This window comes from Arachis stenosperma, chromosome 8 (assembly GCF_014773155.1).
Source record: "Arachis stenosperma cultivar V10309 chromosome 8, arast.V10309.gnm1.PFL2, whole genome shotgun sequence".
In the NCBI taxonomy this organism is placed as follows: domain Eukaryota; kingdom Viridiplantae; phylum Streptophyta; class Magnoliopsida; order Fabales; family Fabaceae; genus Arachis; species Arachis stenosperma.
This window is the reverse complement of record NC_080384.1, coordinates 54,107,171-54,129,863: the sequence shown is the minus strand read 5'-3', so window position 1 is coordinate 54,129,863 and position 22,693 is coordinate 54,107,171. Positions and strand designations below refer to the sequence as shown.

General features: G+C 28.7%; 2 protein-coding genes across 3 annotated transcripts; both read right to left on the bottom strand.

Moving 5' to 3' along the window:
• Window positions 1-10,838: 10,838 nt before the first annotated feature.
• On the bottom strand, window positions 10,839-13,103 carry LOC130946512 (putative pentatricopeptide repeat-containing protein At1g64310). Its single transcript, XM_057875276.1, has 2 exons — window positions 11,272-13,103; window positions 10,839-10,868 (listed from the first exon to the last, which is right to left on the bottom strand). The coding sequence occupies exon 1, from the start codon at window positions 12,968-12,970 to the stop codon at window positions 11,306-11,308; it is 1,665 nt and encodes a 554-aa protein (XP_057731259.1). The 5' UTR covers window positions 12,971-13,103; the 3' UTR covers window positions 10,839-10,868; window positions 11,272-11,305.
• Window positions 13,104-16,856: 3,753 nt separating this feature from the next.
• LOC130943589 (histone deacetylase 6-like) lies at window positions 16,857-21,420 on the bottom strand. Of its 2 annotated transcripts, none has more exons than XM_057871528.1 (7): window positions 20,811-21,420; window positions 19,331-19,771; window positions 19,114-19,256; window positions 18,680-18,770; window positions 18,473-18,591; window positions 17,453-18,282; window positions 16,857-17,341 (listed from the first exon to the last, which is right to left on the bottom strand). In XM_057871528.1, exons 1-5 carry the CDS (start codon window positions 21,378-21,380, stop codon window positions 18,478-18,480), a joined length of 1,359 nt encoding a protein of 452 aa, XP_057727511.1. In that variant the 5' UTR covers window positions 21,381-21,420; the 3' UTR covers window positions 16,857-17,341; window positions 17,453-18,282; window positions 18,473-18,477. The 2 variants fall into 2 exon arrangements, with proteins under 2 accessions (XP_057727511.1, XP_057727510.1); XM_057871527.1 differs by having other exon boundaries at window positions 17,453-18,279.
• Window positions 21,421-22,693: the final 1,273 nt, after the last annotated feature.

The following is a 22,693-nucleotide window of genomic DNA, read 5'->3' as shown; positions in this document are numbered from 1 at the left end:
ATTTCGTTATAAGAAATGTGGTAAGTTAATGTTATTAATTATCAAACAACCTAGATAGTTTCTTACAACAGAGAAATCAAAACATATATAGGTAATTAACAAATAGAATTTTATTTACAAATATTGTTAATATAAAAAATTATAAAATAAATGAATATAGTTTTTTAACACATTTATTATATATATTTAAAAAATTATTTTTTAATAACTTTAATACCAATCATAATTTAATTTATGTAGGTGAAAACATGTGATAGCCACGTGTACATTTAATCATCCATCATATGTGTTTCTTAAAATTAAATAAATTCAATGTATATAAAATAGCTAAAAATTAAATTTAAGTGTATGGAAAAACGGCAAGAAAGATTGCGTAGTTGGTGATTCAATGATTAGCCTAAGATAATATAATCTTATAAAGAGCAAATTTCATTATTTGCTTGCTAAAAGGGGCAACATTTTGCTTTCATCGCAGTCCCAATCACACAAAGATGGAATTTTCTTTGTATATATAATACTAACAAATAAATATAAATATTAAATAGTGCCCCATGAATACTTGTTATTAGGATCATGTGGCCTTCCAATAGGGAATTCAATATTCTCACGGCAAAGATTTGATTAATTGAGAATGTTTGTAGTTGGTGTGGATGTTAGAGTAGGACATATTGTGACATACATTTAAATAATTGTGTAATTTTTTTGGGGAAAGGGAAGGGGTTTATATTATGATGGAAAACACAAAATGAGCATCATATTTTTATCTATTGATATGTGAGTTAGTTTACAATTTGATATCACAGCATTAACAAGAAGTAGGGTATGTTGACTTAGTTAGCAAGAAACTAAGTCTTGCATTCTAACTACTTTTTTGTTATGACTTGGTTGCTCATTCCTTTATGATTCTTTATACCTTTTGGCAAACTCCGAGATATATATAGGAGTATATAATGTTTCATTTGTTTACAGAGACAGGACATTGAGACATGGATATAGAGACATAAAATTATATTTAGTAGAGGAGACATGAATAAAGACCGTGTGTCCAGAGACACTGAATTAGTATATTTTGTGTCTATCCTGACAGGAAAGACACATGAACACTAACAAGAGACACAACTTATTTTTTATTTTTTTATTATTTTTGTTAATTTTTCATAATTATGTTTTTTTATTATTATATTTTTCATCTCAAATTTTTTAAATGAAAAAAATGAGAATAAATTAAATTTTCATAATTTGTTCTAGTTTATCACCAAATAAAATACAAGAACACAAAATTTTGTGTCTCTGTCTATGAGTGTCTTATTCTATCTTATTTTCAATGTTTTGTCCTGTTCTATTCTCAAAAATAAATGCAGTCTAAATTCTGAATTTGATTTTGAAACACGGAAAAGATAAAGGAGGCAGTGGTTTAATAAAAAGATAAGTAATTCGAGAATTAAAAGGAGTGTAAACTATAAACAATTACTTTTTGTTAACTTTTTTTTAATAAAATGAAGATTTACTTTAAAATTCTTTAAGCGATTATGAAAGATCAGATTTACAGTTAGAAGAACTGCACTAGAATTATCACAGTAGAAAGTAAAAAAAAATTTTAATGACAATCGAAACACAATATAAACTTTTTTTAATCAGACTGTATTAATAGGAGTCTGAATTAACATAAAATTACAAACTATTTTAACACATAAATTTACAAAAAAATCTTTTCATAATCCTTACTATTTTTGTCTTCTCACACAAACTTTCTCTTTCTCCAGAAGAACACTTCTTTTTTGTTCATCTGCATCAACAAAATGCAGATGAATATGTGACACAATTTTTTTATTATTAAATTAATTTCTAGAATTATATTTGCGCTAAAATTAAAAATGTTATATTCATGAGAGAGAGAGAGAGAGAGAAGTGGTCCAGTACCACTACAACTACAACATGATACTGAACTTAGTCCTTATCACTTTCCCAAGAAATAAAATGTTATGATACAAATAATCATATTCATTCATTGATTCATTCATTCAGGTCCCCAATTCCACACTTTGAAAGTCACTACTCACTGAGATATGTTCGGACCCCATTCCATCATCCATCATGTGTTCAATGCACAAATAACTCATTGATCTATGTGCTCACTATCACTTCTTTCCATTTTCCCTCTTTCTTTATCTATCTATGGAACAAAATAATAAATAAAATTATTTTATTACATACATCATATGAACTTGTACTAATATGTATTCACATTATCAATCAAACAAAATATGCTACAAAACTTAATCAATCTTTAAAAGAATATGAACATGTACTAGGTATTTTTCTTTTGGGAACACTTAAATTAATTAATTTGATTTCATGTTGAATTTATAGCAAATAATAATAATAAGGTAATTATTTTGTTTGTTTTTATAATTTTATAAAATTTGTAATTAAATATTTTTATATATATTTTTAATTATATTTTTATATTGTTTTTAATTTTATAATTAAATTTTTATCAGTAAAAAATATATTAAAATTAACGAAATATTTTTTTATAAATTGAATGTGATCATAATTAAAAATTTAATTAGATTAATAATCACATATTTTTTAAGTAATATTCTGTTAATTTAATATTTTTAATACAAAAAAGTTTAATTATAAAATTAAAAATAATATAAGAATTTAATTAAAAAATATTAAAATTTAATAAAATTATAAATATTAATAGAGTAATTAAATTAAATAATATTAAAAAAATATATGTGTGTGTGTGCATAAATGTAAGATGACATGACATGTCGTTACTGCAAGATATTCCTGGGAGAGGGATTATTATGAGTCTTATATTATTTGATAGATGATACTTCCTTTCCATATATTCCTTGGAAGTTTTTTTCCAATTTCATATATTAATAATTAATTAATATATATATATACACGTGGGAACCAACGGGTAATCCTATTTACATATGTTTCTAACAGTATTAATAATGTTGCTGCTTTTCGCTACCAACATATCACTGTTAACTATTTTTACTATACAAACATGTGACACTGAGAAAATACTATACACTCAACACAATTATATATATCCCTCCAACCAATTAATAACAACTAGTTCACTGAATTTGTAATGTGTTCATGCCACTACTACACCCTAATAATATATGGTACGTACATTACACTTTTTAGTTTTTACTTTTTACAGTGCCACGGTTTCTTTTTATATCAAACAATATAGTTTGTGTTTGGGACATTTCTGCTAGGTCTAATTAGTTTGACAATCGAACCATTCTTTGGAGAACCGACAAAACCGGCTGGTTTGACTAAATTAACCGGAAATTGACTATCCAACCGGTTTGGCTTGGGTAAAAATGTTCGTAGTAAACCGATAAAAAAATTGAAATAACCAGTCAAATAATTGATTAACCGGTCAAATCGATCTAATTTTTTAACGGTTAATCAGTTTAAAGAATTAATAAAAAATACAAACAATTATTTTTTAAAAAAATTATATATTTTATATAATAAATATATTATTTTACTATATCCAATTTAATTACAGTTGAATTTGTGTTGAATTTTTAAATTTTTAATTCTACTGATTTAATGAGTAAATTTAAAATTTTGAATGGAATACTTTCCATCTTAAGAACCATTAGACCTAAGGCCCAAATGGCTCACGGCTTGAGGGTTTCAAATAATAATTTAACCGCTTTTTAATATTTAACCGCCGCAACTTTTTATGGAATAGTGTCGATTTTACAAAAATCCTTGTAATTAAATCGTAGGACATCTAACTATGTCGGTTGAACAAACTGTCGTAACATATTTTGTGGCGGTTAAAAATTATCGCAAATTATAAAAAAAGACCCACAAATGAATGTATTTTTTGTAGTGTCAAAATATTTTGTAGCTAAACTCGTCTTGGAATGTAAGTTGTTAATGTAATTTATTTAGAAGTAAATAAATCATTATTAGAAACAACATTAAACCTTTATTTATAGCATATATGCTATTTTAAGAAAAATTGTAGACTAAATAAATTTAGGGCAAAAAAGAAGAAGAGATTCATCACCTTTTTCTTCCCTTGTATCAGTCTCTCATCATGCATGCAATTTTCTTCTAGTTGGTCCATATATATAATTAAAGGAAAAACATTAAATAAAACAAATAACACATAGATTTTCTTTATCTGAATTTGGCGGTGGTGATTTTTTCATTTTGGGGTTCCAAGTTCCATTTTAGTGTGTGATATAATAACTAATTAAATCGATGAGTGCCTTTGATGCCTTTATGTATGTATGATTAATTAAATTAAAATTGGCCCTAATCATTAAGGAGATATACAAATATGAAGTATGCAATCTTACTTTCGGAAAGATAATTAAATTATTCAACAAAATAATAAGATCTTTAGATTTATAGCTACTATACTATAATATGTATAGCTAATACCAAACCAATCTCTTGAAGGTTTCTTATCAGTGTTACACTTAAGAGTGAATTTATAACAAGATTCTGATTCTTCCTATGTTAATAAAGAAAGATTATCAGCATCATTTGTGTCACATTCACTGCCGTGCCAGCCAATACCATAGCCTTTAGGTATAATTTAAAATTAGAGGTGATAATTGAGGCATCAAATTCTCAATATAATTTCCTTATGTAATAACCAAAAAAAAAAAAAAATTCTAAATATAGAGAGAGCATCTATAGAAGAAAAATTCTTAGATCAATAAGTTTTAATAGTTTTAGTCATTATTTATCTAGCATAAACACTAAATTGCCTTTAATAAATAAATTTTATTAATTTATAAATGTAAATTTTAAAAAATACAAATACAAATTTTATTAATTTATGTATACAAATTTTGATAAATTTAAGTACAAACTATATATTTTTTGTATGTAAATTTTTTATAAATATGAGTATAAATTATTACTGACCAAGTACTAACCAAAAATAATATTTGTTTGCCATGTAACATTACTTTTTAATTTTTATACAATTCCTCTTAATATATTATCCAAAAAGTCACTCTTAATGATAATATTTTGACTTTAACAATAATAATATAAAAATTTATTTATCTTGCACTTTTAAAGCACATGTTAATATTATAAAATTAAAATATTTTAATTAAAAATATAAAAAATTAAATTTTAATATATTTATTTTATATTTATTAAATAAAAATATTTAAATTTTTTTCATTAATAATAAACATATCATATATCCTTAAAACACATATTAACAAAATCCATAACATAATTACTAACACATTTATCGATAAAACATACGTTGATTGTATGTCTTATATTTTGTGACCATTATAACAATTATCAATAAAAAATCATTTTAATGATTAAAAAAAACTTATAATTTATTATTATAACATATAATAATAATGACAAATATACAACTATCATAAAAAAGAAAATCAACTAAAAGAGTTAGCTAGTAACTATAATGTTATTGTTACAAAAAAAATTGTCACTAAAATTAATTTTGTTGTAATTATTTTTGGTAAAAACTCACATACAATTATTTTTATATAAAATTGTTAATACAAAATTATTAGATAATTTAATAAATTTAACTAAATTATTATAAAATAATTTTCAATTATCAAATTTATATAAAAACGATTGCATATGAATTTTTATCAATTATTCTAAATGCCAAATTCAACAATGATCACAATAACTCTACCATCAAATTGTGAGGGAAAAAAAGAAACAGCATAAAACAAAATTGGTGGGTGGGCCAAGCAAAAATTTGAGAGCCCGTGATAGAAAAGAGAATACGACATGCAGCAGAGACCAACAAAATTTAGGATCAATCCAAATACAAAGACTGTAACGGATTGGAATCTAGTAATCTATCGACTACCACTGCCATCACTGTTATTATTTAGTTATATATATATTAAAGAAGAGTACAAAATAATATTAGGGTGGATGAATGATATATAAGTTTATATTATTTATTATAATAATATAAAAAATTATTTATTTTAGAATTATATTTATATTATTATAAAAATAGCATTTATATAATCAATTTAACATTAATATAATAATTTTACATACTAAATAATTTAATTCTACAAAATAAATATGGTATAAAATTATTAACTTATATCAATGGTCTATATTCTAATATTTTTTGAAGAATAAATTTCATTAACAAAATTCTATTTATGTACTTATTTATCTATCTATTAATTTATTATAATATATAAAAAGAAAAATTAAGTAATAACACAATAACTTCTTGACATATTAGATAAATTTTAATATTTTTTATAAACAGTTAAGTGAAATGATCATTTTATAGTTTTTTTTTATCTTTTTTTTATTCTTCTAATTTAGTGTTTTTCCTTACTTTTTAATGAGCCCTTTTTAGTTTTTACTCTTGATTTTTAGGTAAGTTACTCTATGCTTTTAGTAGTAATGTTATTTCTCTTTAATAAATATAAATTGTTTAATTAATAAAACTTAATTCATTCACTTTTTTATTCTCATTTCTATTCATATTTATTATATAAATCAACATTCATTTCACATATTTTCTTTATCTTTTCTCACATAATCTTATGTCTTTTACTCTTTTTCTTTTATCTTTGTTAATATTTTGCACAATTTTAAAAAAATTGATTGATGACCATAATTTTTTTATTTTGATTTGATAAATAATTTGTTCATTATATGTATTGTTGGGTGATGAATTCCTAAAATATTATAATATATAATATTCTTACAATATTTTAAGTTTTTTTATCTAATTGTGTTTATCAATTATATATTATTTTTGTCACTTATATATTATATTTTTCAATAATTTATATTTTTTAAAATTATTTAATAATAATAATAATATTAAAAATACATGATATTATGATTCATGAAAGGATGAATGTTACCTTTAATTATTGAAATATTATATTCTTATTACGTTTATTTTTGCACTATAGTATTTAAATTTACTAAACATATATATTAGATGATGAATTTTTTCAAATACTAAAATATATAATGTTCTCACAATTTTATTTAGATTTAATATTAATTTTTAAAAAAAATTTTATTAAAAAAATCTTTTATATATAAAATTTAATCATTTTAGTTCTATGCAAGGCACGAGTTTAAATCTAGTTACTATAGTGTTTCATGCAAAATTGCTAACACAATCTCATCCTCATACAAAAATATTTGTACTTTTGCTGGATGAAATTCAATTGTTTTGAGGAAAAAAAAAACTTATCCTCATGTACCCAATAATGTGCTACCTAGTTTCATCAAGATTTATAATAATCAACCCATCACTTAATTATTGAGAAATTACGGTTTAATATCGTTGGGGATATAATTATTTTTGTACGCTCTTTTGTTAGTTTAAATTTCTAAAAAATAAATTATTGAATAATATAATACTAAAATTTTTATGATTAAAAATTTTAAATTTTGACTTTTTATAAAAAAATTAAATATAAGACAATAGTTAAAAAAATTATGTATAATTACATTTTAAGCTAAACAAGATCTTTTTTAAAAAGACAATTTATATATATAATTAATTATATTTGGGACTATAGAACTATTTTTCTCTTGGTAGACTAGCTATGTTTAGAATTGGGCTTGATTAGCTCAATTGGTAAAACTATATACCTTTTAATAGGCCCACTTGAGTTCAAATCTTGGCATATGCGCCAAGTGTTGAATGTCTTTTAGTGTTGTGTGGATGAGTGTGTAATATAGGTGTTGTGTATCTCTATAATTGGAATTGTCTAATCCATCTAAGACAAAAAAAAAAAAAAAAGAATTGGTCTTGTGGCCTTATTCGTCAGCGGGTGTACATGGTCCGATCCAACTCTAACTTGAATATTTTAGGAAATAGTGTAATTTCATTGGGTTTAGGTTGAGTACGGGTCTCAAAAAATAGGTTCGGTCATTATTTAGGACCGGATCCAGATCAAGGCGAATCCGGCTTAATTCGATCCATGTGCACTCTAAAAGAACTAAAAAAGGTATATATATTTTAAATTAATTCTAATATTATGTTATATTAATTATAAGTTTATTGTTTTATTTTTAATCATACTTATTGAATTAGAAAGTAGATCAAAAAAACATCAAATTAAAATTTATAGACAAATTCAAGTTCAAATATGGATATCAACTTTTCGTTAATAAGTTTCTTCTTTATAAATAAGTACATCATAAATAAGTTTTTTATAAATTATTGTTAAAGTTTTAAAAGCCCAGTTTTCAACCGGGTTTGGATCCTCGAAAATATTTATGTTTCATCGAGTCTAAAGTCGAATTATGTCTAAAAAAAGACCCGCTATGTATTTAGGGCCAAATTTGAGTTAGAACAAACCCAATTTTACCTAACCCATATATACCCTTATTATCCGTATAGGTCAGAACAATATAAATACTAGCCATTAAAACTTGTATCCGACCCGACTTGAAGAGCAAGTCAAATGCTCCCTCATTATTATCCCCAAGTAATAACTACTTATGACATGGGGGATAACCTTCCATTCTATAAAGAAATAACATCCATGGTCTTTATAAGGTATCTCCAAGAAATGATTCTACACGGCCATTACTTTAAATACCTTGGTACACAGGTATTTTTTTTCAACCCAATCTTATACAATCTACTAATACTTTTGTTAACTTAGGCATCAATATCCTTGCAGGTACTCCTATCTCACCTACCCATCTTACCGTCCAAACCAGACATCGAAACTATTACTTAAAGATGTTTATGACGACTATTACTATTATTATAAAAATTTTCTCACAAGTATTCTTTATTGGAAACAATTTAATAGAGGCAGTAACAATATACTTCCCAAACTACAACACGGTTCACTACATATAACAATTACAAATTTTGTTTTTTTAAAGCGAAAAAGTTGGTAAAGTAATAAAATGAGAGATTATTCACTTTTAAATTAAAATGATGAGATTCACATATAATTAAAGTTATAATTATATTATGTTTAACCTCTCACTTTATAACTTCACCAATTTTTTTCATTTTAGAGAATCTAAATATGATAATTACATACTTTTACCAAAATGCTTTTTCGTTTGTTTTTACAGAACAAAAAAAAACTGCATTAGATTTCTTTATTCATCCAACTATGATACTCAACATTTTTTGTTCCTTTGAGTAATTTATGTTATGAAGAGATATTCCCATATAGAAAGAAGGGTATAAATGATATCGGAATACTTACCTTTTTGTTTTAGAATCAGAGTGGAGTCCCAAATAGATCTCCAAATGCTATTTACTAACTACAGAAAATGAAAGAAAAATGCATTTTGGAATCAAATGAACAAAAGAGAAATAGAATGTGTTGACTCAACTAAGTGGCCTCGAATATATCATCATCTCTGTAAAATTATCTAAAGGATTGTAGAAAAGTTCAGCATATGAATTGTTTACTCTATAGTGGGAATTCCAAAAGTGGCTTTATGTGTTCTTGTTCATCATACTAATATCATATTAACAACCAAGAGCAGGTGCACAAGTCCGGAAAAGGGTCGCACTCAAAGGCAATTTAACATGATAATTATATTAGCGACTAATTTCACAGCTTGAACCTGTCATACGGAGACAACTCAGTCGTTGCTCCATTTATGCATATCACATTTATGTATGGGATATATATTTTGATCTCCACGCTGCTCCTATTATTTTCATGCAAGTTAAAATATAATAACATGATAAGTATCTTGATCTTTTAACTAAAAATCTTGAATTTGAATTTTGAAAATATAAATAATCATCATCAAATTAATCAAGTTTCTAGTAATAAAGCTCAAAGTAACAATACCAAGAAAACACAAGTCAATAATTTCTTGACATTTATGTCTTTGGTAATTTTGTAATTTTGCACATTGAATGAATCTATAAAGGGAAAATTGAGTACCTCAAACCTTATTAATGGTACTCCTTGCTTCCACTTCACATTTGGTATTGATTTTATGCCTATCAGTCCATAAATATTTAGTTTTGATATTGCACTTTGTAAGTTTTCTGTGTTACTAACAAAATCTCTGTTGAAAAAGTGAGGTAAAAGTTCAAATTAATCTGGAGAATGTTTACACTTAAGTTACCTATAAGGAATCCAAGAAACTTTGTAAATCACTAGAGCCTAAAAAATGTATGCAAATTTGTAGACTTGCATATATAACAGCATTAAAACAATTCAAGACAAATGCAACAACAGAGAACATGCAGCGCGTATAAACTTTAAGCATGATCCGTCTTAAATCATAATGAGTGCAATGCAATCAATGCATGTGATAGATATAGAACCATTTATGCACCTCCTCAGATTAGCTTAAACTTTTGAAATAAGTGATTTCATAACAGCATGGCATAAAGTCGAGAATTCAAATGTAACTAACATTACTAATAGCTCTTTAGTATCATAAAAGTTCCTCACATAAATCTGTTAAACATACTAAACCAGTTTCAAGATCAATTACTCCCTAGCATTCATTTTCTCTTAACTATGGCAGCTATAAACAAAATTATTGAATTACTGCTAAGGTTTAGAACTTACCTGGCCCACAGAATTTTTTATTGATTGCAGACACAACACAACTTGGCCATCCCTTTTGGATCATTCGGGAACACAAAGACACTTCACAATGTTTGTTCATAACAGGAGAAAATATTCAGGCAGCACTCGAGTTAGGCAACTGAAGTTAGAAATTGTGCTTGAATTTCAATTTATATAACTTTATGCCAAGAGCATAATTCTGAATTGCATTATAACATGAATATGCATCTGAACAAATGCTGAATTGCATTCAAAGTGCCGTGACTTGGAAAGACATTTGACCAAAGGCTGAGATAAGAACGAAGATTAGATCAGAAAGTAATCAATCATTCAACTAATGCGACTCAAACTAGACTTTACACTAGCCTGTACAGACATTGAAGATGGAACAATCAATTAGAGGTTGCAAGTTATGAACTCTTTCTTCAGGAGACATTCCAAATTGCCTATTGATTCGATCTAAAAAACTAGAAAAGCAAGTTACCATGTCATTATTATGCAAGCTGTTATGCTTAACATGTTCATATTATCTGACACAGATTCGAGTGACATTCTACCAAGTTAAAAGATTAGAGCTTAATGATCTCAGTAGCAAAAATAATTCTGCTAACCAAATTTTATACACCCCATAAACAAAACAATGTTCAAGGAGCCAAAAATATACAGAATTGTTTATTACATAAAAATATACCTTCGGATCTATCAAATTTTTACCCTATCTTGTTTTAGCAGAAACTTCCTTCAGTCCAGCTCAGTCCGGGCATTTTTCTCTGACCTCCTGTTATTCTGTCTCTCAAGTTCTTCGCCTCGTCCCACCTCCCATCACCTGCATATATATTAGAAAGCATAACGCTGTAAGCATTATCATCAGGATTACTTTCAAAAAGTTGCTGAGCTACATTTTCTGCCATCTTGGAATTTCCACTAGAATTACAGCATGATAATAGGGCTCCAAGGATGGCCTTGTCTACTGGTTCCGACAAGGACTGAACGAGTTTGTAAGCCTCTTCCAAGTGGCCAGCACTGCCAAGAAGCTTAACCATGTAAACATAGTGCTCAGGCATAGCCATGATGTGAAATTCATCTTTCATTCGATGGAAAATTTCCCGGCCGTCTTTGACAAGGCCAGCGTGACAACAAGCACAAAGGAGAGCGCAAAATGTGGCTTCATCAGGCATTAATCCTTTTGCCAACATCTCATCAAACATCTTAAAAGACTCAGAAGCACATCCATGCAAACCAAGACCAGAAATAATGGAATTATAAGAAACTATATTCCGTTCTGGCATTATCCTGAAAACTCGAGTTCCCAAGTGCAAGAAGCCACACTTTGAATACATATCTACAAGAGCTGAAGAGACCTTGACATCTGATTCGAATCCATGCCGAATAACATAACCATGTATCTCATATCCGGGTCCTATATTCGCTGCCTGAGCTATAGCAGCCAATGCACTAGCAATCAAAACAGAGTCAGGCTTCTTGTTTCCCTTGTTTAATTTCCTGAAATAGAACAATGCCTTCTCATACTCTCCGGACATCGAATAGCCAGCAATAAGAGCAGACCAGGTGACCAAATCAGGCTGGAAAATACTGAAAAAGACGCTATATGCTGAAGCCATGCACTTGCATCTTGAGTACGTACTCACCAGTAAACTACCTACATGGGAGTCAGAATCTAGCCCACTCTTTAAGCTTAAACCATGTAATCCTTGGCCGATACTCATCAAGCTAGAATCTGTGATCCCACCAAGTAATCCAGCAAGTGTAAATCCATCTGGCTTCCCCCCAACATGTCGCATCCAGTTAAACATACGCATCCCTATCTCCCAAGAGCCAGAGCACACATAACCAGAAATCAGTGAATTCCACAAAACCAAATCGGGTGCAGCGATGCCATTGAACACTCTATGTGCATCATTAACAAAACCAAGCTTTGAATATGCTGCCACAAGAGCACTGCAGCAAATAGGGTCCATTCCAAACCCAGAAGCCACAGCAGCTCCATGAACAAGTCTCAGCATGCCAAAATCAAAGTTGTCGCAGCACGCGCGAATAACGCAAGCATAAGTGTAATTGTCAGGGCTTATATCAGCTCCAAACATAGTTCTAAACAAGGAGATTGCACTGTCAAATCTACTGGACTGAGCATAAGCACGAATGATGGAGTTCCAAAGGTAGACACTTCTTGTAGAACTTTCATCAAACACTTGGTATGCAGAGTGAATATCATTGTTGGCAGCATAGAGCCTAACAAGTTTAGTTGCATAAAAGGGATCCTCTAAGAGATGGGTCCTTAAAAGCAAAGCATGTAACTGCTTAGCCCTCAAAAGTGACTTGCATATGCAGTTGCTGAGTTCAGATTGAAGCCAATGGAACTGAATCAACATCAATAGATCTTAACAAGTTTAAATGAGTGGTTGTGATATAGATGCGGGAAATATAACTCAACGTATATCACCATGGAAGGTATATGTTTTTGTTAAATTTTAACAGATAGTTGCTGTGAACTCTTCTTTTATATATATATATATACTATTGATTAATCATAACTATATCTATAGGATTTGATGTTATATATATTATAGAGTTTGTAGCTTAATTTGCAAGTAACTCTTTTTTTTTTTATCTTTAAACACAATTTATAACTAAATTATTAAGGGTCCGTTGGTTTGGGTGTTTCCATTTTTATTTTCGATGAAAATGAAAATAAGGCATATAAAAACATGATTGATTAAACATTTTAAAAATGTTTTTAGAAAAAAAATTAAAAAAAAAACAAAGTGAAAACATTATCATGTTTCAGTTCTTTCAGTTTTAATATTTGAAAACGTTCTTAAATCAAAATATGGTGTTTTTTATTTTAGAATAAACGTTCTTTAATAAAATATGGTAATTTTGATTTTTTATTTTCCGCTTAGTATTTGTTGAATTTTTTATTTTATTTAGTGTTGAGTACGTACTCTTCGAATTAATATGTATTTATTAAATTCTTTTATTTTTATCTTTATTTTTTTATTTAAAGAAATTATTTGGTTATAAAAATAATTTTTTAAATTGGTAATTAATTATAAAAGTATAGATAATAAAAATTAAAAATACATAAAAACTTAAAAATATTGACAAAAAAAATGTTGGCTTTTGGTTTTAAAATTCTTTTAACTTTAATATTTATTCATTTATTTATTGTTTTATTAATAAATTATTTGTAAAAAAATTGTTTATATCAATAAATTTTTTATATTAATTAATTGAGTCGTTTAGTGTAAAACTAATTTTAGTTGCGATTTTTTTGTTTTAATTGATGTTTTTTATTGTTATATAATGTCATAGGAAATATAAAACCAACTCTATACACGAGATACCAATTTTTTCTAAAATAATATAATAAGATAGTAATTTATTTCATATTGATACCATATAAAAATTAATTGTTAATTTAATAAAAAATAACTAAAGTTGCATATTTAATAAAAATATAGTTTTATGATTTAAAATATTGAAAATAAACTAACATATTTTTATTATTTTTTATATTTAGAAACAAATCTTTTTTCCATAAACCAATTGCATTCTTTAAAATGTAAAAAATTGAAAATAAAAATTATTTTTTAAAAATGAAAACAAGTGTATTTGGTTTGTATTTTCATTTTTAATCACTTATTAAAATAATTGAGTATGAGCTATCTTTTGAAATTCTTCTCTTTGATTTTTTTTTTTCTGATTCAATTCAATAACTATAATTTTGTAACCAATGTCAATCTAATAGTTAGCTTACTACTCTATCTGAATAAGTGCAGCAAATTCGAATCTTATCTTATAAATACAGTAATGGATTAATCTTTTATTGGTCGGGTTGAAAATTTTATGGAAAACGAAAAGAAAACTATAATTCTGTACTCTCTACATGCTCATGAAGATGGGCTGTTATAGTAAGATCACCAAATGAAAAGTATGCAACAACAGCAAATATACAGTCACATAGAATACAACATCCTTTATAGCATAACACTTCACATACATTCTCATGGATTTTATTAATTTGTAAGTGTGGCCCTAAGATGACACAAAAGAAACTAATGAGATAGATGGAAATTGAATTTATCGTTAAAAGGTGAAAATCGAGCAGTTAATTTAATGTGAAATTGATAGCTGATAGTCATTAAATAATAATTCAATCAAAACTCTCAGCTGTCAACTTCATATGAAATTAACTTCACTACACTTTGAGTTTCCAACTTGTTAAAATGGCGAGGGGAGGAGGATTGGGTGAAGTTGGCTGCAGAAGAGGAGGAGGAGGGGATTTCATCCAAATTGTTGTTGGAGTTCGATGAGGAGTTGCTGGCCGCAACGGATTCGATCTCAGACTCCTCCGATCGCTTAGGCCGAGGAATCTTCCATCGGATGAGAGCTCAGAAACTGATGGAGTTGTGTGACAAACAAGAAGGAATAACACTATGAATGTTACCATTGACTTCATCAGAAAATTGTGTAAGATTTCCAAACCCCAAATAGTAATACCCTGCTTTTCAAAGGAGAAAATAGCTGCAGGATGCAGCTTTCTAAGTTATGCCTGGTTTATGTGATTTAGATACTAAGCAAATTCATTCTGAAATATCTAAAGATTTTATCAATTAACTTAGTTTTTCAATGCTTATAAATTAATTACGTTTGTTTTTCTCATTTCATTCAAAGTTTTTGTTAACATTGATGATATGGAACGTTAATTAGCATGTTTAATTAGTAATTACATGTTGATCAGATATATTTATGTAAATTTATCAACTTAGCCTCTTTTTCTGATTATATAAACTTTAACTCTAATATAAACTAAGTGTATTTGGTTAACTTTAAATTAGATATGTTAAGTATTATATATACTATTAGTTTAACATTTTACATAATCAATTATTGAGAAAACTGATAATGGAGTGACAAAACGAACACTCGTAATTAATTTATAATCTTTGATAGACTAATTTAATTAATAAAATCTTTTGAAAATGAATTAGGAGAACAATCCATCCTAAATTAATTTGACTATTAACCTGTTTATTTATCCAGCTTGTGGAAGATACTTGTTAAGGATTCAAAAGGAAAAAATCATATTGAAAAGTTGGATCAAAAGATGACCAAGTCTCTATTCTATAGTCAACGTAAGTAGGTAAAGGACGCAAATGAAATTGCCATGCAATTTCGTTACAAGTGTTTTTAACTTTGTATTAATGGAGGGTTAACTAAATAGAGAAAGGTCTATTGGTAGCGTTTGGTGGAGAGACAGATACTGAAAGACTTAGACTGAGAGACAGAGACTAAAAGACAGATACTGAAATAAGTTTTAGTATTCTGTTTGGTGCCAAGTGAGAGACAAAAATTGAAACAAGAATAAAACTCTAATTTAATTTGTACAAAGTATAAAATTAAAATTAATTAATTAAAATGAGAGTATTTTAGGTATAAAATATTATTAAAGTTTCAGTCTCTGTTTCTAAAAATATCAGTCCCTTGTGTCTCTACATTTTGGAGGCACTGAAATACTGAAATTTTGGAGACAGAAATTTTAGTACCAATCTCTGAACTAACAAACATGATACTGTGTCTCAGTCTCTCAATTTCTATCCAGTACTGCAAAACAAACGCTACCTATTATAGACAGAGTACTGTTGTAAGTGATAACAAAATAGAGATGGGAATTGAGTGGTTATATAATTAAGAAATTCCACGGGAAAATCAAAATTTTCTGGTTTCTTTTTTCAGCCGAGTGTAAACAAAAAGAACTCAACGTATCTAATTAGCGGAGGTATATATTTGCCTTAAACTTTAATAGAGTGTGAACTTTTTATAATATTACTATTAAAAATACTATGTATACACTAAAAATTAGTCATAATGTATTTATATATAAATATATGTGTAGTTTAAGTTATTTTTAATATATATTCTATATTAATGATGACTGATTTTGATGTATACCTAACGTCATTGTATTATTAATAATCTAATATGTCAAAAATCTTGAAAATTCGAAGTTTTTAAATTTGTGTACGCTATCACTTAAGGCATTGGGTTTGTATTTCTATTTTCTTTTTTTATGTTTAATCATTCACTACGGTAATTGAGTTTGAACTATCCTCTAAAATTCTTCTCTTTGATATTTTGTCTTGATTCAATTCATTCAATAATTATAATTCTCTACTCTCTACACGCTCATGAAGATGGGTGTGAACAATATAGTAACACTACCGAAATAAAAGGTATGCAATAAAAGCCAATATATAGTTACATAGAATACAAGAATACAACATCCTTTATAGCATAATCAAGGAACAGAGAGAAAAGTACATAACATTTCACATAGATTTTCATGAATTTTATTAATTTTTAAGCGTCACTAAGCACACAAAAGACTAAAGAGATAGGAGGAACTTGAATTTATTGTTAAAATGGTGGAGGATTACAAGGAGGAGGAAGAGAATGATGATGATGATGATGATGATGATGATGATGATGATGATGATGAGGAGGAGGAGGAGGAGGAGGAGGAGGAGGAGGTGGTGGCCGAGGAGGAGGGGATTTATAAATTGTTGTTGGACTTCGATGAGGAGTTGGTGGCCGCGACGGATTCGATCTCAGACTCCTCCGATCACTTAGGCCAACGAATCTTCCCTCCGAATTCTCCATACTTACTTTTCCACCATTCATATGTAGCCACCCAAGGCTGCCACGAGTTGCAACCGATGTAGGTAACACCATCTCATAGCCTTAAATATCATTGAATTCAAGCATAAGAAGGATCAAAGAAACATGTTAGCTTATAACTATATGGTACTTGAACTTGCAAATTCTATATTACTGATTAATGTAACAATTACCATCGGATGAGAGTTCAGAAACTGCTGGAGTTGGGTGACCAACAAGAAGGAATAACACTATGAAAGTTACCATTGACTTCAACAGAAACTGTTTACCTTCCATTGCAAGATTCCCAAACCCCAAATAACAATACCCTGTTTTTCAAACAAGAAAATAGCTGGAGATTGCACCTTTCTAAGTTATGATTGGTTATTCTGTATAGCACCTCAATGAAAAATTGGATCAAAGATGACCAAGGTCTCTATAGTCAACTCAAGTAGGTAGAGGATGCAGTTTCATTACAAGTTCTAGTATTAATAGAGAGCTAACTCAACTGAGGAAGGTCTATTATAGACAGAGTACTGTTGTTGAAATGAGAATAAAATACAGTGTAGTCTTAACTGTGAGATGGGAATTGAGTGGTTATAAAAATAAGAAATTCCAAGTATACCTACCCCACAGAATAAAAGGAATGAAATAGTTTTAAAGTCAACTTAAGTTTTTATCACACAGTTGCAATTGAGTATTATTTGTTCCAAACTTCATTTGCAAATCAAGTACGAACTAAACACATTATTTGTATAAGGTGACTTTCTAGAAACCCAACGGCGGCCGCCACCACCGTGCCATCATTCGCCATGTAAAGATTTGGCAACTGTACATGCTTCTTTGTACATCAAAGTATTAAAGTTGCAAACATTTACAACTAGAATTACATATTTTGATACAGCTCAACACAATGAGCTTCCTCTCTGACATGGTAACTTGCAATTTGCTCTGTTCTAATGCCTATCGATATTGAGGTTAAGGAGTCTCTTCTATATCGTCCATCTCATCTGAATTGCGCCTGCTGCATAGAGGGTAAATTTCTTAGCCTCAATAACAAAAGGTAGCAAATGGTAATCAAATTCATTTGCAATAATACAATCATAAGAGCTGTTAAACAAAATTTCTATAAAAGCAAGAGCTAAATGCACTTTTACAAAGGGTTCTGAAACGCCAAATGCATTCACTATCCAGCATGGAAACAAATGCTTAACCTGCTTCAGCCAGCTGAGTTTGAAGATTTTGTATTCTCCACATCTTCATCATTATCCGAATTAAAATCTTGACCGTTCCATAGGCGACAATTTGGTCTTACATCCATATCCTCTTCTTCCTGAATCCAATTACTAAATAAAATCAAACAAAAAGAATAAAACTCCAAACAGACAATATCTGAAACTAGTTTGTGATGAATTGCAAACCTCTTCTGGAACATTTGTAACCGATGGAGTTGTCTGAAAAGGAGCACTGGGGGCATGGCTAAGTCTGGAGAGCCGTTCTAGTAACTTGATTCTGTACAATAGTTCAAGAAGTCCATTTAAATCACTGTTTTTGCCGCATGAAAATCCCATAAATAATCCATAGAAGCAATAACAACACAGGACGACCCAAGCAATAGTATTGAATAATATCTCTCTAAAACATAGGGTCACTTTCCAGTTGAAAAGTATAAGCTTGTTCATGCATATCCAACTAACTATTCTTAAGTTTCTGAAGATTGAAAACACCATATTCGTGCAAAAGATGTGATTGGCTGTAGAACAATATAATGCATTTAAGCAATCAGATTTGCAGTTAGTTTATCACCACTATTTTTTCTGTAACAATAATGATCAAATTGAAATTAGAAAGTCACCTAATCTTTTCGAGATCTCTGGGCTTGTTTAGGTTATCCCGTCTCGAAGGCTTGTAATGAAGAACATATTGAGGGCCAAAATACTCGTAGTATTCATTGTAAGGCAAGTCATTATCAAGCTCAACTCCCACTGCCACCGCTGTCTAAAACAGATGAGGAGCAGAGTAAGCGATGCAAAATATGAAGTAATCCTAAACGAGTAAAGAATGAAAGAGACCTCGTAACACCAACAGCGAGCAACATTACGAATCGTATATCCTCCTCCACCTAAAAGCATCAGAGGAACATTGAATGATCGAAGGAAACGAACACAATCTGCATGACCCTTCACAGACAAGTTGAAGCAACCCAACCTGTCACCTGACAGCGAATCAGCTCCACATTGAAGAACAACTGCATCAGGTTGATAAACCTCCATGACTTTTTGAATGATGGGACGAAACAGGCCACGGAAACTTTCATCATCCATTCCATCATTTAGTGGAACATTCAGAGAATAATTCTTTCCTTCGCCCACCCCAATGTCTTTTATGTGCCCACTGCCTGGGAAAAAATCCCCATACTTATGGAAAGACACTGTCATCACTCTATCAGTAGTGTAAAAGGCCTCTTCAACGCCATCACCGTGGTGAACATCAATGTCAACATACAGCACACGCTGCACAAACAATATATTCAGAAAAGAAAAAGATTTATGGTGAATTTTACAAAACAAGTAATGGTATTTATGTTTGGCAAATGAAATCAATCCTAATAACAGAATCATGACCATGACAAAGAGTAAATTCATAGAGCCTGATGAGAAGTCATTGCAACTTAGTGCATCAACACTAGCACTGAATTAGAAAACATCATGACTACGAACTAGATAATGAAAAGATGGAAATAAGTGATGCTAAAACAGAAATGACAGAAATTATTGCAAAATCTAACCAAAAATTAGTTTAACCACAATGCCAAGCATGCTCTGACACCAAAGAGCAATCAAAATTAATCAAAAACTCATTGTCAAAAGTATAGTACTCCCTCTATATCCATATACATTGAGTCACAGGTATACCAAAATCCAAAAGTGATAGAATTTTGGAATCCATAGAGTAGCAACAAGCAAGTATTAACACAAATAATACATCCCAAGAGTGTTCCGAAATATTGTTGAACAAATAAGTCTTCTTTTTCTTCATTTTTTTTTATTAATTCACAACAACCAAAACCAACACCTAATATAAAGAAAACTAAGTGGCTAATCAACCAACTCTAACATTATTGAACACAAACTAACAATACATAATAAAACTCAGGATCAAGCTCTTCTAAAGTGAGGAAGTTAGTAAAATAAAAAAGTGATAGCCTAATTCCCCTTGAATCCAAGTATGAGACTTACACAGGATAGAAATTACAAATTTAACAATGATTAACCCTTTACTTTATCACGTTACGAATCTCTAGATGATCTACAATTGGCACAACTGCACAGTGACTCTAAGTCAACCCTAAAATCTAGCTCACTTGACCAGAGATTCTTCCATTCTTTTAAACCCTATTATCATGGCAATGTAGCACTTCTAACACAACAATAAGAATCTTAGAACAAAATAAAACAAAGCATAAGCTACAGTAATATAATTACATCGCAACTAACAAGACTTATAAGAAAATAGAATACAGAGAATAGAAAAGAATACGAATACGAATACCTTGTGAATCTTGAGGAGCTCAAGAATCCCAAGAACGATGTCGTTAACATAACAGAATCCCGAAGCCTCAGCTTTCTTGGCATGGTGGAGGCCACCGGCCCAATTAACAGCAATATCAGCATCACGACGGTTGAGCGTGACGGCGGCGCCGATGGAGGCGCCGGCGGAGACACAGCAGAAGTTAAAGAGGCCGTCGAAAACGGGGCAATCATCGCCAACATTGAATCGCCGGAGCGTGCGGTAATTGGAGTGGTTGGCGTGGGCGGCGACAGCGAGGTCCGGCGTGACAGTGGAAAGGAATTGAACGTAGTCGTCGGAGTGGAAGCGGCCGACGTCGGAGGCGGAAGCCGGAAAGGGACGGGAGACTTGCAAAAGGCGGTGGAGGCCGTAATGGACGACGAGGCTGTGAGCCATGCGGATCCGGTGAGGCTTCATTGGATGACCATGACCGTAGAAGAAGTCTCCAATGGTGGGTTCGTAGAAGTACGTCACCTTTCTTTCGTTCGCGTCTCTGCATGATTGTGAAGGTAGCGAGGCACCACCACCATACTCACTCTCTCTCTTCTCCATTTCTTTTCTTCTTCTACTTCTTTCTTTTTTCTTTTTTCTTTTTTCTTTTTCAAATTGTAATTACAAAACCATGTCAAAATATGTTTTTTATACAAATATATAAAAATGAAAATGACAAAAATATCATGCCTAATATATATATATATATATATATATATATATATATATATATATATTTTGTATTTCTATATATATCATACAACTATATTATATATACATTAAAATTAATCATTAAAATTAATTATTAATATAAAATACATATTAAAAATAAATTATACAACATATATATTTATACACAAATATAAAATAACTGATTTTAGTAATTAATTTTAATATATAAATAATATTTTTATATATTATGTACTAATAAATAATTTAATAATTAATTTTTTGTATATATATATAATTATAAAAATAAAAAAACAAGCTATGATTTTATTTTGTTTTTAAGATAATAAAAGAATTATTTAAAAATGACTACTGATAATCATTAAATAATTTGATATTTTTTATTAAACTACTTAATATATAATACATATTCATAAGATATTTTTTTGTGAATAGCCACCAAAGAGACAGAGGGCGAGTAATGACCACAACACCAAAAATTTTTAAAAAACTATATCTATATATAAGATATGTGTTTAAAAAAATAAAAAATATTATGTAATTTAATAATTTTATATATATATATTACTCTATAATAAATTTATGTCTAAATTATATATTACTCTATAATGAATTTATGTCTAAATTATTTAGTTCACTAATATTTTTTACTTAACCAATTTAATATTATACATTTAAATTTTTGTACTTTTTAAATTAGCTTTTATATGTTCATCTCTTTATCTATTTAAAAAAAAAATATCGTTTGTTCTTTTAACATTAACATTTATATTATTATATAGAATATTAATTATGACTTATAAAATTATGTTTTGATAATTACATTGTGTAGCTTAAATATTTTTTTTATAAAAAATATTTATTTTTTTAATTTATATTATTAAAAGAAAAACATTATCTTACTTTTTCGTTAGAAATTATTTTAACTATGATTTTATTTTTTATATTTGTAACTTGCATTTTATAAGGGTATTATGCCTTTTAAATAATTAATATTTTATGATTTATTTTTAAAATTTTTAAAATTTTTAAAAAAACTAATTTTAATTAATAAGATATGTGATACCTTCTTAACTAAATACATTATAAATTACTGATATAATTTTTTATATATATATTGATAAAACTTTTGAAACTAACTCAATAATAATATATTATGCCTAAATTACTTTTATATAATAAAA

Coding starts and splice junctions, on each gene's coding strand:
- LOC130946512 (XM_057875276.1), bottom strand. CDS start 12,970: ATGTTGATTCAGTTCCATTGGCTTCAATCTGAACTCAGCAACTGCATA.
- LOC130943589 (XM_057871528.1), bottom strand. CDS start 21,380: ATGGAGAAGAGAGAGAGTGAGTATGGTGGTGGTGCCTCGCTACCTTCA. Junction 19,772..20,810: donor AGCTCCTCAAGATTCACAAG/GTATTCGTATTC, acceptor TTGTTTGTGCAG/CGTGTGCTGTATGTTGACAT. Junction 19,257..19,330: donor CTCGCTGTTGGTGTTACGAG/GTCTCTTTCATT, acceptor CATCTGTTTTAG/ACAGCGGTGGCAGTGGGAGT.